At 39.1% G+C, this 17,916-nt stretch overlaps 1 protein-coding gene across 7 annotated transcripts in view; it reads right to left on the bottom strand.

The window, feature by feature from the left end:
* Positions 1 to 17,916, bottom strand: part of tns2a (tensin 2a) — a 48,002-nt gene that overhangs the window by 10,734 nt on the left and 19,352 nt on the right. For 5 of the 7 annotated variants that reach the window (XM_047160351.2, XM_017486905.3, XM_017486902.3 and 2 more), the window contains exons 4-16: positions 8,687 to 8,725; positions 7,866 to 7,907; positions 7,628 to 7,677; positions 6,926 to 7,109; positions 6,757 to 6,807; positions 6,520 to 6,642; positions 6,144 to 6,208; positions 5,624 to 5,707; positions 3,082 to 3,194; positions 2,734 to 2,794; positions 2,571 to 2,646; positions 2,328 to 2,457; positions 271 to 336 (exon numbers count right to left, since the gene is read on the bottom strand). In XM_047160351.2, coding sequence (XP_047016307.2) covers positions 271 to 336; positions 2,328 to 2,457; positions 2,571 to 2,646; positions 2,734 to 2,794; positions 3,082 to 3,194; positions 5,624 to 5,707; positions 6,144 to 6,208; positions 6,520 to 6,642; positions 6,757 to 6,807; positions 6,926 to 7,109; positions 7,628 to 7,677; positions 7,866 to 7,907; positions 8,687 to 8,725 — 1,084 coding nt within the window. Of the gene's footprint in view, positions 1 to 270; positions 337 to 2,327; positions 2,458 to 2,570; positions 2,647 to 2,733; positions 2,795 to 3,081; positions 3,195 to 5,623; positions 5,708 to 6,143; positions 6,209 to 6,519; positions 6,643 to 6,756; positions 6,808 to 6,925; positions 7,110 to 7,627; positions 7,678 to 7,865; positions 7,908 to 8,686; positions 8,726 to 17,543; positions 17,566 to 17,916 lie in introns of those variants that run through there. The other 2 variants (XM_017486907.3, XM_017486903.3) reach the window with 2 other exon arrangements.

The following is a 17,916-nucleotide window of genomic DNA, read 5'->3' as shown; positions in this document are numbered from 1 at the left end:
ATATCTTGTACAACTATAACCAAATGACTATTTTAACATATGTGCTAAATATTTTAGCATAATTATTTTGTGTGTTGAATACAGGATCACTGCATTATTAGTATATTTGAATTTCTGAAGCACCATTGCAGGCACATTCTGTCCCCTATACAATGGGTGGTGGGTTTTGTGACATTAACAAATAGCACAAAAACAAAGCCCTGCAAACTTGTATAAAATATTTCTTGAAAAACATTACAATTTTGCAGAATTTTAATATGAAAAAAGTACCTTTAATTTTCTCTGGTCCAGAAGAAAACACAAATTCCACTGTGGCATCAGGGGGAAATCGGTCATCTACAGAGACCAATGATATATTTAAAAATTCACTTTAAAAACAGGAGAAAAAGCTAAAAGATCTTTTCTACAGTGAATATAAAACATCTACACCCTTGTTAAAATGGCAGGTTTTTGAGGTCTAAAAAAAAAAGAAACCAAGATAAATCATGTCTGAACCTTTTGTACCTTTATTGTGAAATTCTAACCTATTGATTAAAGTGAAAAACAATAAGAATCATTTTAGGGGGGAAAAATAAAAATAAAAATGAACAATTAAGGCTCTGGGTTACTGATCGGAAGGTCGGGGGTTCAAGCCCCAGCACTGCCAATGCGCCATTGTTGGGCCCTTGAGTAAGGCCCTTAACCCTCTCTGCTCCAGGGGCACTGTATCATAGCTGACCCTGCACTCCTACCCCAGCTTCCTGAGGTATGCGAAGAAAAGAATTTCACTGTGCTGCAGTGTATATGTGATCAATAAAGACTCATTATTTATCATTAAAAGTCATCAGTCTGGCACGTCGCAACTTAAAGCTGTCAAATTGGCTGAGCATCTCCTGTGCATAGCTCTCTTCAGGTCATCCCACAGATTTTTGATTGGACTTAGATCTGGACTCTGGCTGGGCTATTCCTAAACCTTGAACATGTTTTGGTGAAGCCATTCCTTTGTTGATCTGGAGGTTTGCTTCGGGGCGTTGTCATGCTGAAAGGTGAAGTTCCTCTTCATCTTAAGTGTTTTAGCAGAAGCTCAAAGTATGATGTATGATGATACCACCACCATGCTTCCTCATGGGGATGGATTTTCTTTTGGTGATGTGCTGTGTTTTTTGCGCTAAACATGTTTTTTGCTATTATGACCAAAAAGTTAAACTTTGGTCTCATCAGACCATAACACATTATTCCACATGTTTTTGGGATATTTGTAATTTTTTTTTGTAAAAAAATTATTTTATGTTGCTGTAGGCCTCTGGCAGCCTGTTCTGCTCTATTCTGCTGATCTTCTCATCAATTTTATAGGGATGTCCTGTTCTTAGATGTGTCACAGTCGTGCCATATTTTCTCCACTTGTTGATTGTCTTTACAATGTTCCATGGTATATATAATGCCTTGGAAATTTTTTAAACCCTCTCCCGATTGATCATTTTTCAACAATGAGATCCCGTACCTGCGTTGTAAGCTCTTTGCGGCCCATGGCTTTTCCAGTCGGACGTTACCAAGAAGATGAACGGCTGTACTTTATTTGGGGTTAATCAGTCACATTAATTGATGGCAGGTGTATACTAACTAGTATTTAACATGACGTTTAATGAGTATGAACACAGCCACATTCCCAATTATAAAAGGGTGTGCACACTTATGCAACCAGGTTATTGTAATTTTTTTTATTTTTCATCCCCCCCAAAAAATGAAAACGACTCTTCTTGTTTTTCACTTTAATTAATAGGTGAAAATTTCACAATAAAGGTGGAGAAAAGGTTCTGACATGATTTATCCTTTCTTTTTTTAGATCACAAAAACCTGCTATTTTAACAGGGGTGTGTAGACTTTTTATATCCACTGTATAAGCCTTCATCATCAGTGCTTCATTACACTATAAATGATCAGACAAATACTGTATGTTACATTATGAGATTAGTATAACGGACAAGCAGCTGAAGTTTATTCCACAGTCCTGCTACAAAGCCAGGAGAGAACGTATAGAGAGCATGTCATCTCAAGTAGCCAGCTGTGGTAGGCAGGTGTTATCCATTGAGAGTAGATCTGGAGAGTAGATCTTATGAATTCTCTCAACTGGGGATACAACGGATTATCGGCAGATATCAAAACTAATTATATTTGAGTTAAAACAGTTCCCCTGGGGATCTGCCAAAACAATATTCTTGACAAGGTTTGGCATTGTCTCAATCAGGATGAAACATGAAACTTTACAGTCAAACAGTGAAACAGCATAATAGGCTAGGAAAATTAGTATAGAGGAGTGTTCAGGATGGCGGACTTTAAGGGTGGTGTACCTGAGCAAGCTTCATCAAGTTCTCCTTTCCCGAACCAGAGCTGTGCTCCATGGATTGTGCAGGTGTGAAACTGGAGTCGGAACACCGTGTCCCTCTCAGTGGCCTGAAGTCGTCTGTGATAGCACTTCACCTATAGAGAATTAGGGGGAGAGTATAGTAAGTTGTGGTGTTTGTTAATGGTTTAAACTGAGAGGAGGTGGCAGCAATTATGTTATGCTGAGTTTGATGGACAGCTCTACGCACCATAATATCTCCTTTCAACAATAGAGCAGGCTCAATGGTCACACACAGCTTTCTGCCTGATGAACCCTGCAAATCACTGCAGAACACACAGACACAGGAACCTTTAGCTACATAAGCTGGTGATTCAGTTAAGAATAAAATGCCTACTTTGAACATAACTCACTATATGCCTGAGGTGTAGACCAGCTGCATGGACTGATAGATCTTCAAGAAGGGCAAGTAACCTGTGGACAGTGGAACAAACAAAAGACCCACAAGATAGTGAGAGATAAACACTGAGATCAAGGTAGATTGATGGTGGAATGTGTTAAATGCTTCCAAGACCCTCTCCTCCACAGCAACAGATTAAAAACAAACATGCTCTGTTTGTATGTATGCGTTTTCACGAGGAGTGGTTACTGACAAACCAGTGTTAACTCTCATTGCGAACACACAATTACGCACACCAGCGCTAAAGCATTCCCATCAACATGATACCCACATCAAGCTAAGGATGAGGTCATCCACTCACCTCCATCAGCATGAAACGTGGGGATGGTGGGAATAAGGACCTGATGGAGGAAAAGAGGACTGCTGTTCATCTTTATGGCCCCTGATAGAAGTCCACCAAAATAATATATATACCTGAAGTGAGAGAGAGAGAGAGAGAGAGAGAGAGAGAGAGAGAGAGAGAGAGAGAGAGTAATCATGAGAGGCATGCTTTGACAAGACTGTAACTGTTGTAACATTCATGCCAATAAATGTATACTACAGTATATGAGCAAAGGTGGGTGGACATCTGACCATCACACTCATATGTGTGCCTTCTGTTACTACAAAGTTGGAAGCACACAATTGTATAGAATGTCTTTGTATGCTGGAGCAATACAGTTTCCCTTCACTGGTACTAAGGGGCTCAGACCTGTTCCAGCATGAAAATGTGCCTGTGCACAAAGTGAGGTCCATGAAGACATGGTTTGCCAAGGTTGGAATGTAAGAACTCAAGTGGACTACTCAGAGCTCTGACCTCAACCCCAGTGAACACCTTTTGGATGAACTGGAACGACTGCATGTCAATTCTCCTTGCCCGACATCAGTGTCTGACCTCACTAACGCTCTTGTGGCTGAATGAGCACAAATCCTCAATGTAACACTCCAAAACCATGGACCATAAGAAAAATCAGTAGACTTGTCCATCATCTCCAATGTCCACATAGCTCCCCAACCTCGTCAACAAAAAGGTTGGGGAGCTATGTGGATAATGGAGATGGTCACAGACATGTCTGCTGATTTTGCATTTGCACTGCATATTGCACAACAAATTTTACATAGGGTCACTGCACATTCATACACACACACACTGACACTTTACTTATGACTACTGTACATTTTTTATACACACATTACAACAATTGCTCATAAATGTCTAATGTACATTTTGAAGCCTGCCAACTTGTAATATATTTCATACAGTCAATTTGTACATCTTAGTCTGTAAATAACTTTGAGAGCTCTAAGATATATATATATATATATATATATATATATATATATATATATATATATATATATATATATATATATATATATATACACACACACACACACACACACACACACACACACACACACACACACACTCATGGCAGGACCTGGATTTTGTGGTCAGTAAACCATTTTTGTGTTGATTCTGATGTATGTTTTGGATCATTGTCCTGCTGGAAGATCCGACCACGGCCCGTTTGAAGCTTTCTGGCAGAGGCAGTCAGGCTTTCATTTAATATCTGTTGATATTTGATAGAGTTCATGATGTCATGTATCCTAACAAAATGTCCAGGTCCTCTGGTAGAAGAAGGGACCAAAAACATTAAAGAGCCACCACCATATTTAACCGTGGGCATGAGGTACTTTTCCATATGACTACCTCTCGGTGTGTGCCAAAACCACCTCTGGTGTTTATTGACAAAAAGCTCTATTTTGGATTCATCTGACCATAGAACTCGATCCCATCTGTAGTTCCAATAGTGTCTGGCAATCTGAAGACGCTTGAGATTGTTTTTGGATGAGAGTAGAGGCTTTTTTCTTGAAACCTTTCCAACTTGTGGTGATGTAGATGAATTCAGATTGTAGTTTTGGAGACTTTCTGACCCCAAGATGCAACTAACTTCTGCAATTCTCCAGCTGTGATTCTTGGAGATTTTTTGGCCACTCGAACCATCCTCTTCACAGTGCGTTGAGACAATATAGACACGCGTCCTCTTCCAGGTTGATTCATAACATTTCCAATTGACTGGAACTTCTTAATTATTGCCCTGAAGGTGGAAATGGGCATTTTCAATGCTCGTGCTGTTTTCTTATAGACACTTCCCATTTTGTGAAGCTCAACAACCTTTTTGCCACACATCACAGCTATATTCCTTGGTCTTTCCCATTGCTATGAGTGACTAAGGGAATGTGGCCTGTGTGTTACCTCATATCTATACCCCTGTGAAACAGGAAGTCATGGTTGAAAAATTTCCAGTTCCAGGTGTACTAAAAATACAAAATATCAATGGGAATATAGTTCAAATATAATATATCAAATATATTTTTCTCATAGGAATTCATAGGGGTGCCAATAATAGTTGCACACCTATAATTAAAAAAAGATTTATTTAATTATTTTTATTTATTTTTATTTTCTTTGGGGGGGGGTTAAACCTGTGTTGTGTTTGCAATTGTTTCATATCCATGAAAGCAGAGTATTTTTGTGAATTTTCTGAACAAAAGATCAAAAGGTTAAACAATTATAGACAAAAAATAAAGACAATTTTTCCACAGCCTTCGTCGCTTATATTGACCAAGGGTGCCAATATTAATGGAGGGCACTATATATATAGTGGAGTGGAGGCTGTTATTACAGCAAATGAGGACTAAATCTGGAATGTGATGTTCAAAGAGCACATATAGCTGTGCTGGTCTGGTGTCCACAAACTATTGCCCATATATAGGTTTTGAATAAAGAGAGAGGGAGAAGTGTAACAGAATGTAAATAATGTATAAAATAGTACTGTATAAGACAAAAAACAAAACACCTGTTCTGTGAGGGCTGGAGAGAAGGCGACACTTTGTCCTCACAAAATTTCCTCATAGCCAGTGTGCTGAGAGCCTGATCTGCCCTGTATAAAGACACACAGATCAAGTTCATTATGCCCAAAATCTCAACCTGACTTCACTGGATAAACTCATGTGGATTCTGTAGACTTCCACCCAAGAACAGCTACCTTTTGTTTGTTGTTTTTGTTCTGGACTTTATCCAATTTCCCTTCCAATTTAGTCACCACCAATTTTCATTCATTCATTAGTTCTCTCTTGTAGTTGAACCGTAGCTATGGCATAACCAGGATTAAAACCTGTGCTCTCCTGATGAACGTTTTTAATATTGTGCCACTCAGTAGCCAAGATTGTTTCTTGATATTGATATTAACTTGATGTTAAATTATCCATTCCTTCCAGACTACTTTGGGACACAGTATAAGAGCTTTGAGTTACTTTCTTTTATATTTTACATGTTACACACAACAGTTTTGTGTGGAGAACTGAATGGAGACTCACCCTGCTGATATCTTGCTGTAGTGCATGTATGCAGCGATGATAACTCCCGTCTTTCCTTTATTGCCCTGTCAAAAAAAATGTCCGAAGAATTAGGTTTAATTACAGGAATTTTTTTTACATAATAAAAGTTGCCTACTTATAATTTTTACATACCACATTCATGCTTTTAAATTATGGTTACAGGTTATTGTCGGTTGTAAAACAAAGCATGAGACGTTAAGCAGCTCTAGATAAAATCTTGAAATGAATTATATTTGCTGTTCCCTCCTATCTGAAACCAGAGCCATATAAATATATTAGCATTTACACAAGACAGCCTGTGGGCCTCCTCCTGTCAACCTAAGTGAACTTTCTCAAGACATTTGTAACCCCTGACCTTGCAATGCAGAACCACCACATGCTGAGGGTCAGAGTTCAGCCATGTCTCCATGGCTTTGCACATGGAACAGATTTTGTCCAGCGGAGGTGCATGTAGGTCCGGCCAGCCAAAATCATGGACCTGGTGGGGGGGGATGATGGAGAACAAAAAAAAAAAACTCACTCATCTCTGTCAAAAACTATTTACACTATATTTCCTTGTAAGCGGACAATGAAATGTCCATAGTAAGTCTACCTTGGGGTTAAGCCGTGTGATGTCATGCCTTCTCTCAGACAAATTGAGTAACTGCACAGGACATTAAAATGTAAAGGTATTAAAATGAGCACTGCAAGGAAAATGCTTTCATTGCACAGTTGCACACTAATTTAATTGCACACTGAGATGTAAAACCAGAGTTACTGACCAAAAACTTGTCCTGGTGTTTGGACTTGAGCATAGCTGCCACTTCTTTGAGATTGAGGCGATAACGCTGCTCATCCAGCAGAGGGGGAAAGAAGACGGAGATGATGCGCTCAGTGATGTAAGTGAGGTCGAAGTTGTAGTGGCGCTCCATCACCCTGTCCATCACCCGATCCACACTTATACTCCTGAGAAGGGAGATTTTACATGTTTAGAGTTAAATGCTGTTATTCTTTACAATATTTACAACATTTGTAACAGAAGCTTTGGCGATAAATAGTGTGCTGTGAAGGTGGCGGGAAGGAGACAGCTATTGACGAGAGGGAGTTAGGAAAATATTATGCATCCAGCCGAGAAAATTACAAACAGTCTTCTGCAGTTTTTGGTAATGTGTTGAATTGGTGCACAAGTCAAATGCATGGGGTTTTGATATGAAACATCCAAGCTGTCAGTCTGTTCCAGCAGAAATAGCCAAGTCCTTAGTCACATGCTTGAGCGATGACTCTCTGCATATTACTCCACACTCAAAGCCAAAAGAGATTAACTCAATGAGCGTTAGCAGTTTCGTTCCACAGATAAAACCCACAAATTTATGGTCCAGGATGTTTGTAAAGTGTAATTGGCTCAAGTCTCATGCAGGTCTGCTGCTGAAGAACGCTCACTGTCTCACTGGTATGTTGCATAGTGAAAACTCTGGAAATTTTACCTGGGTAGAGTACTTCTCGGTTTGGTGTATGTCAGAGATTTGGTTGAGCCCTGAAGAAAAGAGACAAGATCCGATGATGATGATGATGATGATGATGATTATTATTATTATTATTATTATTATTATTGTGTGTGACTATCACTTTTTCTCCACATATATAGATGTAGTAGTGTATTATATCTGGTTGTAAAAATACAATGAGAAAGAAAGACAGTGGACAGAAAAAGAGCATTCTTACCAGATGTTGGATGTGTCGAGAGGAGGCCGTTCCTCTCCGCTGCTGTAGATGAGAAGCAGGATAAGGTATGATAAACACAGCCAACAGACAAGAATGTGTCTTTATATTGGCTTCAATTTTACTGAATGCTAAACAACTTTAGAGCAAATCTGGAAGAAAAATCACTTGGATGAATAATTGAAATTCTCTAGTAGCTTGGACTCTCTCCTCCTGTCATCGTTTCAAAATGAAGAGCAACACTGAACTCCTTGGAAGTAAGTCTGTCAAATTTTTTCTGAAACTTTCCAAACAATTAGTGTCCTATGCTTTCAGAAAAAAAAAAAAATAAATACACCTGTCCTACATGATTTAAAGTGCATATGGTACTTAAGGCTTAAAATGTAAACTGCATGCACCTTTCTGGGTAAAAAAAGTGCACGCTAAAAGGTACAAACACTGTACCCTTGAGTGTACTACCCAAGTGACAAGGAAAGGTACAGTTTAGTGCCTTTTGTTCTAATGGGCTTGAGGAAAAACATTTCAAAAAATCAGCAAGAGTTTAAAAATATTTGCGAACAAACATATATTTAATAGAGCTCTTTTTCAGCACTGAGTAGAATGATGGAGCGAGGGAGACAAGTGACTAGATAAGCGAAAGAAAATGGAGCGAAGTGACAAGACTAGCCATATAGCACAGCCAAGAACTCTTGCAATGCAATTTTCATTCATTCATTCATCTTCAGTAACCCACTTTATCCTCGTCATAGGTGTGCTGGGTATAGAGCTTATCCTGGGACCACTGGCCACAAGGTATTTACAATTCAAGAGAAAATTCAACTCACCAAATCAGAGGATGGGGCCGGGATACAGGGTGTGCTGGCCTGCAACGAAGAACAGTAACTTGAGTAAGGAATATGGCAACATCCCCATCACCTACACATGCACGCACACATACACTCTCAGGCCTGCCACTGTTCCCTTCTACCCCTGCTCTATTCCTCTCTCCGTGTGGAGGATGAAGAGAAGGGAGTGGTGTGTTGGGAATGGGCAGAGGAAATGCTTCCTTACAATGACAGATAAGCTAGAGGGAAAAACTCACATATGCTGCTGATTGTGAGAAAGTAAAAGAGAGAGAGAGAGAGAGAGAGAGAGAGAGGGAGAGAGAGAGAGGGAGAGAAAGAGAGAACTGTGTACATCCCTGAGTACTGGGAATTGGGGTGACCTTTGACATTACTTATGGAGAATACAGCTAACTACCTGGCTACCTGGCTCACATCAGGTAGTCTGAACAAGTTCTCTGTGTGTGTGTGTGTGTGTGTGTGTGTGTGTGTGTGTGTGTGTGTGTGTGTGTGTGTGTGTGTGTGTGTGTGTTCGTGTGCTGACAGTCATGCTTATGTGCTGACAGTCATGCTTATGTAATGACCCACTGCTAAAAATTTTCCAGCCCCCCCACCGAACACATCCGCTCCTGTTTGTTTGGCCACAGGAAAAGGGCTGAGGCCAGAAGATCTCACTCCACTGGCCTTGGTTTTTGACGGTGTGTGTAAATATGTTGTGTATGCGTGAGAGAGGTTATCAGATTGGGTTGTATTTTGGTTGTATGACACACTGGAGCAATGAATGCATGATGCAAAATTCTGGTTTGTTGCATATTTCCAGGAAAGTGCAATCGAGGCCTTTGGGTGTATAGAAAAATTGGATGGAAAAAAAAAAAGTTTTTAAATAATAAATAAAAAGAAAAAGGAGCCAGTAGAAGCGCTGATGTCAAATTAAGTCTCTATGTACAGTTTGGAGTGTGTGTGTTGCTAGGTGGGCTCCCATTATAAAATCTATTTTCCAAATGTCTTGGCTGAACTCTGAAAATACACATGCAGAAGGATTTGTTCATGTAATTCATAAGCAGTTAAATTCTCTGCTCTCAGACTGCATGTAAAAAAATAAGCAATCTTGTGTAATAAATATACACTCAAATACACAATCAAAATTCTGGACACCTGCTCCTCATTTTCACTCATTTTGGCCTTTAGCAAAATACATAGTGTGTCCAAACAAAGGTAGTCAATCAGTACGTTTACATGGACAACAATAATGCAATATTAACCCGATTAAGACAATAATCTGATTAAGACACTAACATGTAAACAGCGATTATTGATGACCTTAATCTGACAAAGTCATACTTGAAGTAAACACAAATCAAATTAAAACATTTGGAGTACTCCTGTTTTAGTCGCATTATCGATGTGCATTACAGACATATAAACACCTTAATCACACTATTAACGTCGTGTGGGAGTTTTCACCGCATTTTGTGACAAGACACATACACACACGGCAGTGCTCAACCGTTTGACGGCAAACAATAGAGCTCGGTTGCATCCCAAACCACGTACTTACCTACTATATAGTAGGTTAAATACACGTATACATGGTAAATATGCAGTTTGGGACATAGCCCACGGCTTCAAGCAGTCGTCCATTAGCACGTATAGCATGACAAATAATTAACTGCACTTGAAGCTTTCAAAAAATTAAAAATTAAACAAACAGAACTGTATGTGGGACCATAACGAAGACCAACTGTATGTCGATACGTGAAATTCTGGAAGGAACGTCAGACGGCGTGGCGTGGGGACGTAATGATATGTGCCGTTAATCACGCTATGTTCTATATTATAACATGTAAAACAGGAACATGAAAGGAGTATTCTAAAAGTGACTCATGTAAACATCTTAATCGCAATATTATCTTATTCAGAATAAGGTCAACAATTAGATTATTGTTGTCCATGTAAACGTAGTCATTGTGTTACTCCAAGTGATAAGGTGAAATCTAGAGCCTTGATGGATCACTACTAAAGTCAAGTAAGTAAAATTAATATATTCCAGATTAACATGATTAATTGTATGGAAAATGGGCAACTACTCCTAAAGTAGAACATAGTAGACAGTGTCTGTTTAAGTAATTAGTACACATAACATCTTTTCCCTCATTTTTTAACCCACTTTCCACATGGCCAATTTTATTCATATCTTCATCAGGCCTGTTTCTTGTCAAATTCATTTGTGCCTTCCTTTCCAATGACCATCAATCATTCTAATGCCGCAAAACTACTTCTCCACTACCATTAACCCTTGTCTCCACAATTCAACTTTTCCTTTTACCCTTCCTCTCCTGTGCTCCATCTCTATTGTCCTTTCACTCTTAAGGTTTTTCTCCTCACCGCGTTCTCCCTTCTTCATTATGCCTTATTCCATACGTTTTCCACTAACTCCCTCAAAGCACCCCTTTTCCCCATGTAAGGCTTTCCTGCAGTCCTTTCCCTGTGCGTTTCACTCTTGCTGGGTTGGGGGGCCTGCAACAGGGGAGCATTATTCCAGAACAAACACACCAGATTCCATCTCCTGGGCCAACACTTATGCACTCATTTCCTGCAAAAGCTTGCTTTTTTGCTCCCTCTCCCTCAATCCCTAGAATTCGGTGTCCTTGCCTCTTTTCCCGTTCTCTCTCTGGGTTTCACAGGGCAATTAGGAACGGCCCAACATTCGAGTGGACTTCCATCGTTGTGTGAGATTAGGCTCTATTATGCCATAAAGTTAAACGTCAGACTGGCTTGGCGGGAGTTGAATGTAAATATTTCTTTAGGCCAAATGAAACATTACATACTTTTATACAAAACTCACTTGTTGAAGCAGGTCTCCAAATACAACACAACCTAACCATAATTTCTGTAAGATGTATGTGGAGTGGCATATAATATCCAGTCTTTTCAGAGTGCATTAAACATTCCAGATGTCTAACACAGCCTGATGTCATGTTAAGTTCAATATAGGACAGTGTGGGGATGACAGGGAGCGCGTGTGTGTGTGTGAGGTTTGAGATTCTGTATAATGTAAACCAAGGGGCCTGTCTCCAATTCTGATGGCTCCTAAAGTGATCTAAAGTAAACGCTGACAAGCTTTGATATACATGCTGCAGGTAACCCACTGGGAAACCCGCTTTCTGAGGTTCTGGGTTTAGAGCTTGCTGACGTTTGCCTCGATCTAACTAAAAAAAGGGATGCAGTTGGGATCAGTGCAGACGGCATCTCAGTGCTAAATAACTACTACATTCTCTATCTGAGCGGCAGACTATAAATGATCGAAGAGAGGGAGAGAGGTAAAAATGTAAGGATAAGGATAGGAGTGGAGAAGAATGGGTGTGGTTGAAAGTGATATTGAGTGATGGAGGGAGGAAGAGAAGGAAGGAAGGAAGGAGTGGAGGAGAGGGAGGGCAGACATAACCTCTGGTGTAAACAGTGTCATTAATGAGATTAGTCTGGCTGGAATGTAGTGTTTTCAGGCAAAAGCACTGTGGGGGCAGGTGGGGGTTTTCCTTTGAACCAAGAATGTTCTTAAATTTAACCTTTCGTGGTCATCTGTCTTCATCAACAGATTAATCCTAGGTTCTTTGTGCGTGGCTACTGCTCAGTACCTACGAAGAGGTTGCTACTATACACACACACTCGCCACTTCATCAACTACTGCATAAATGTTCTTCGTAAGGCATACAAGTACTGATTAACCCACTGTTAAGTTTGGTTTAGTTTGAACATTCCAGCCAATTAAACCACTTGTTTAACAAGTTTCATTTTTAGTTTGTACTACACGGCAGCGCACGTTTTAAGCTGAATTTATTTCAGCATTTAATTTGATCATTTCTGGTGTGCACGAATGCGAGTCTATTAGTAATTTTACCGTTTTACTTATATCTCTTGTGAATGACAAACTTAGTATCTTGACTGTCATTATTAATAACATTAATTACATAAAAGTTTTTTCTTTGTCATGACTAACGAGAAATTTGATCCATATAATTCTCTTTCCTCTCCTATGAACTGTAATATGGCAATGATGAAAGCAAGGGCAGATCTGCTTTATGTGACTCTGAGATGTCGAAATATAACAAGGGTTAAAAGCCTTGCAAAACATGCAGCATGATGAGGTAAGCATCCCTGAGGGCTGATATGGAATTAAGGCTGGTGCATCTCATGTGCTGACAGAACTGACATTCAGTGCGTTTACATGAATAATAATCATCCGATATTAACACGATTCTCTGATTAAGAAACGACCATGTAAACAGCAATTATTGATGACCTTAATCCACCTAAAGTCATACTCGAAGTAAACACAAATACGAATTAAGACGTGGAGTACTCCTATTTTAGTCGCATTATCGACGTGTATTATAGACTACGGACTAAAGACATGGACTGCAGTAAAATAATTATTGAGCTTATTCTGAATAAGATAATATCGCAAATAGATGACTGCTTAAAGCTGTTGGCTGCGTCCCAAACCTTGTACTTACCTACTATATAGTAGCTACAATACATGTATTTCGCCTACTATATAGTAGGTAAGTACGCGGTTTTGGACGCAGCCGTGCTCTCTTGTTTGCCGTAAAACGGTTGAGCACTGCCGTGTGTGTGTGTCCTGTCACAAAATGTGGCGAAAACTCCCACGCAACGTTAATAATGTGACGTTACATGTCTGTAATGCACGCAAAATTTGACTAAAACAGGAGTACTCCACAGGTCTTAATTTGATTTGTGTTTACTTCGAGTATGACTTTAGCCGGATTAAGGTCATCAATAATCAGTGTTTACATGCTAGTTTCTTAATCAGATTATTGTCTTAATCGGGTTAATATTGGATTATTGTTGTCCATGTAAAAGTACTGACAGTAATATCCGATACAATGTGCATACACTTTACTGAGTTCTGCTCAGAATTTTCCCAAGACTGGTCATCTCCCCAGCAGACTGGTTCTCACACACGCTGATGGACCACTTCCTAAGCAGCTGTTCCTATCGGACATAGTTTATACAGACGTGAACTCCAGTTGAGAGCCTGCAGCTTAGCTATATTTTTGCTCCTTTAAGCATAAGCTCTTTACTTAAACTTATCTATTTTTCCTGAAACCACTAATATCTTATTTTGCCAACATAAACAGGAACTTACAAACCCTCCAGGGACAACAGTCATTCAACAACCAAGAACAGAGAGCTAAGACAAAAATAAAACAGTACATACACTCCTCAATTTACAAGATATCAACAGAGGAAAATCCCATGTCAACTAGCTGGGGTTATTTACTGCTTGATTTTGTTATATTTCTTATACTGTGGCTTTGGGAAGGTTTTGTAAACATGGCAAACAGTTACATCTAGCACACTTAACAAGTTCTTCAGATTTCCCTGTGGGGAAACCCTTAAAGTTTCTATGTAAAATCATACAAGAAATTGTATGTTTCATTTCAGAGAGGGTTCCTCGAACAAACCTTTTGGGAAGCTAAGAACAGATAACTATTAACAGAATCCATTTTTTTTTTACTTGAAGTGTTTTCTTAAATCCACACAATCAAGACAGCTCAAGATTTCATTAACATTTGAGCCTAAATGAAAATGAAATTAAATACTGAAGTACTTCACGATGACGTATGGCACAAATAAGGTGCTTTAAAATCGCATTCCGTGAGACGAATCTTGGATACAGCATTCAAATATATTTGATCTGTTTGTGATATATTGTTCAGAATTCAGAATTTTCAATGACCTAAATTAATCGAGTAACTTGGTATCTACCTGGTAACCCAGGTTATATGTATTATATACACATACATACATACATACATACATACATACATACATACACACACACTACATGGCATGGTATATCCACATTTCTAATCTCAACATCAACACTGATGCATGCAACATCTCTCCCCTACGTGTCAGTACGTGTACTGTTTATCATTTATTTGCACAATGAATCTCAGCATTTAGTACATAGTGAACTCTGTGACCAGCTGGATCAAAGTGTACAGAGGATCATCAGCTCAATTAGACACAACAGCAGACAAATCTCTAACTCCCTAATCAGTATGGTTCTGAAATGGCCCACAGACACACAAACGCAGACACACGCGCACAGAAAATGAGATTATAAACATGCACTGTAGTCATGGAGGTTACTGGAAATGATGTCTTTCCCCACTTGGCCCATCCAACTGCTACCACACAGGAAATGAGTATCTTTTTTTTCCTCTCAGTGGAGGAAATGTTCCATCCTGCCCCATACATTGTTCACAACAGCTGTTACATTCCCTAATCTTTAATCCTTCAATACATGAACTCCTTAAAACACATGAGTTTGAGAAATGCTTTTGGCACAAACTGACTTGATTTATAAATGATCATGCAAGGTTCTTTCTTCCTCTCAGCGCCTTTCAAAACGTGAAATTCCCCCATTGGCCCTTCTCTATCATGGCCCCCTAATAATGCCAATCTCTGAATTGGATACATCACTCTCTCCTCTCCACTAATAGCTGGTGTGTGGTGGGCTTTCTGTTGGTCGCACTATGGCTGCCGTCGCATCATCCAGGTGGATGCTACATACTAGTGGTGGGGAGACCACGAGGACCCTGAGGACCCCCCCGTACATTTGAAATACAGTACACAGTAAGGAAAAAGTTAGACGCCTCCATCAAAGCCGGTCTCGTATTTGTCTAGTAACGAGCAAGCCAACTAATGTTAGTAATTAAATTTTAACATTTATAGCGTATTTATGTTCTCAATACTGCAAACTGTGTAGAAGACAAGCTAATTTACTATGTTGATATAACATCACATGCTCAACTCAAGGTTTAGAAACCCTTCCTGACTTCCTAAGCAGGAACTCCAACTTGAGGGGGGCGTTTTCTTCAGGCAGAAATTCTGAGCCATGAGCTGTAGTAGAAGATAGTAGATATGCGATCAAGGTAGATACCTATACACCAGCCTGATATGTTCACAGATAAGCAGTCGCAGAAGTATAAACCAGGATTTCGACTCTTTCATGATGCAGGGTAGATGTTAAAATAAAAACCAAGTTTCTGATGTGCATGGAGTGCAAAGGCATAACTTAATGAAGGAATGATAGTTGGTTTGGTTTACATCACCTACACTGTGCGTTACTATATCAGTCAGAAGGAAAATTAAAGTGAACCAAGAAGTGCAATGTCACAGGCTAAACAAACAGGCCATTCCTGAGACAGTTTGTAGCTTCACTTTACATTATAGTCACATACGCCATTAATATAATGATTGAAACTCGCTTGTGCCATGCTCATTAACAGATGTCCAGATTCAAGATTTTAATCACAGAGGAGACATTTTTTTACCTTTTCCACCCTGAGATATGCTGTATATTCTCTAAATTCTGACCTTTATCCAATAGAAATGTTGTGGAAGGACCTGAAGAAAGTAGTTCATATGAGGAAACCCACCAATATCCCAGAGTTGAAGCTGTTCTGTACTGAGGAATGGGCTAAAATTCCTCCAAACCAATGTGCAGGACTGATCAACAGTTACTGGAAACATTTAGATGCAGTTATTGTGCACAGGGATGTCACAGCAGATACTGAAAGCAAAGGTTCACATAGTTTTGCCACTCACAGATATGTAATATTGTCATTTTCCTCAATAAGTAAATGACCAAGTATAATATTTTTGTCTCGTTTGTTTAATCTAGTTTTAGGACTTCTGTGAAAATCTGATGGTGTTTTAGGTCATATTTATGCAGAAATATAGAAAATTCTAAAGGGATCAGAAACTTTCAAGCACCACTGTATATGGTTAAACTCATGTTTGTAGAAAGCATTTGGAGCTGTTTCTGGCAAAATATATTATACAATTTTTTTTTTTTTTTTAAACAATCAAAAACATTTTTGTGAACAAACATGGAAATATCAAACTGTGGTAGGGACAATCCCCTGTGCCTCAATCATAAATTACGCCTACGCCATGAGTTTCTTTGTTGTAAGATTGGAGACAAGTGCGTAGCATGACCCAGACTTGACGCGCACACACACACTGTCTCACTATCTGTCTCTTTCACACAACCACACACCCCAAAGGAAGAACACAGACAATTCCTGATTCTATCTTTGACTTCAGGAAGCACCATTTGAGAAAAATAGCATACAGAGTGGGAGAGAAGATATTTCCAATGCCTTGATGTATGAGCCTGTTTGTCTCATTGGGCAACAGTGTGGTTAGAGAATCTTTACTGCTCACTGAATTGCTTGCAGATGCACCTTAAGAGCAGTCGACTCATCTTAATGGGGAAATTCGGGACAATTTTGCCAGAAACACACACTGACATAAATAAAAAGAATTCATTCCTGACTCATCACATGACTCACTCCAGACAAACTGCAGCCAGGAAGGGGCTATTTCCAAATATATATCCAAATAGATTTGGCTTGAGAAAATAAGGTGCTGAGGAAACTGATGGTAATACCACATTAATCAATCTAGAATTATACAATGAGATAGCTTGTGATAATACAGAAATAGTACAGAATTATTTAGAAGCTAGAATATTAGTAGTTTACATGTTATTTGGGCATTTCTGAAAAATGTACAGGGTAGGCATGATCACCCCTTATTTGACTTCATATCCATGTTTCAGATGTTGTGAATGAAAGTCATTTTCTAGAATATAGAATACTCCACGTTCTCCTAGGAAATTTAAAAAAAAAAAAAAAAAAAAAAAAAAAAAAAAAAAGGGGGGAGGGACAGCATAAAAACCCTCTCACTTTTAGTGTGCAAACATTCAAGAGACACTGTGATAATGCTGAAAATGTTATTATGCTAGTTTTAGACTACCTACCATGCCATTTCTTGAGACACTGTGGTACCAGCATCCTCTTTTACCTTTTCCTGCGAGCACAGACAATTAAAAGATGTGGAAAAGCGTCTTTACCGATTACAGCTATCTTGTTTTCAACAAGACAGAAAAGACTATTGTGGTTACATACATAATATGAACCAAAAAGAGACATATTTACGGGCCAGATCAAGTTATAAATGAGCTCACGGAGCTAAAACATGCTACATCGCCAGCTGACTCGATGTTTTTTAATGCTTCAATGCTGGAGTATTGTCACATGCACAGTAGACGCATAGGTAGAAAGCTACTCACTTTTGTAGAAATGTATTCTGCATCTTTTATGAAAGATCTTGCAAAATTCCTGCTATGTTAA

Source organism: Ictalurus punctatus, chromosome 15 (assembly GCF_001660625.3).
Source record: "Ictalurus punctatus breed USDA103 chromosome 15, Coco_2.0, whole genome shotgun sequence".
Classification (NCBI taxonomy): Eukaryota; Metazoa; Chordata; class Actinopteri; order Siluriformes; family Ictaluridae; genus Ictalurus; species Ictalurus punctatus.
The sequence above is the reverse complement of the archived record's forward strand: the minus strand, read 5'-3'. Positions and strand labels throughout refer to the sequence as shown.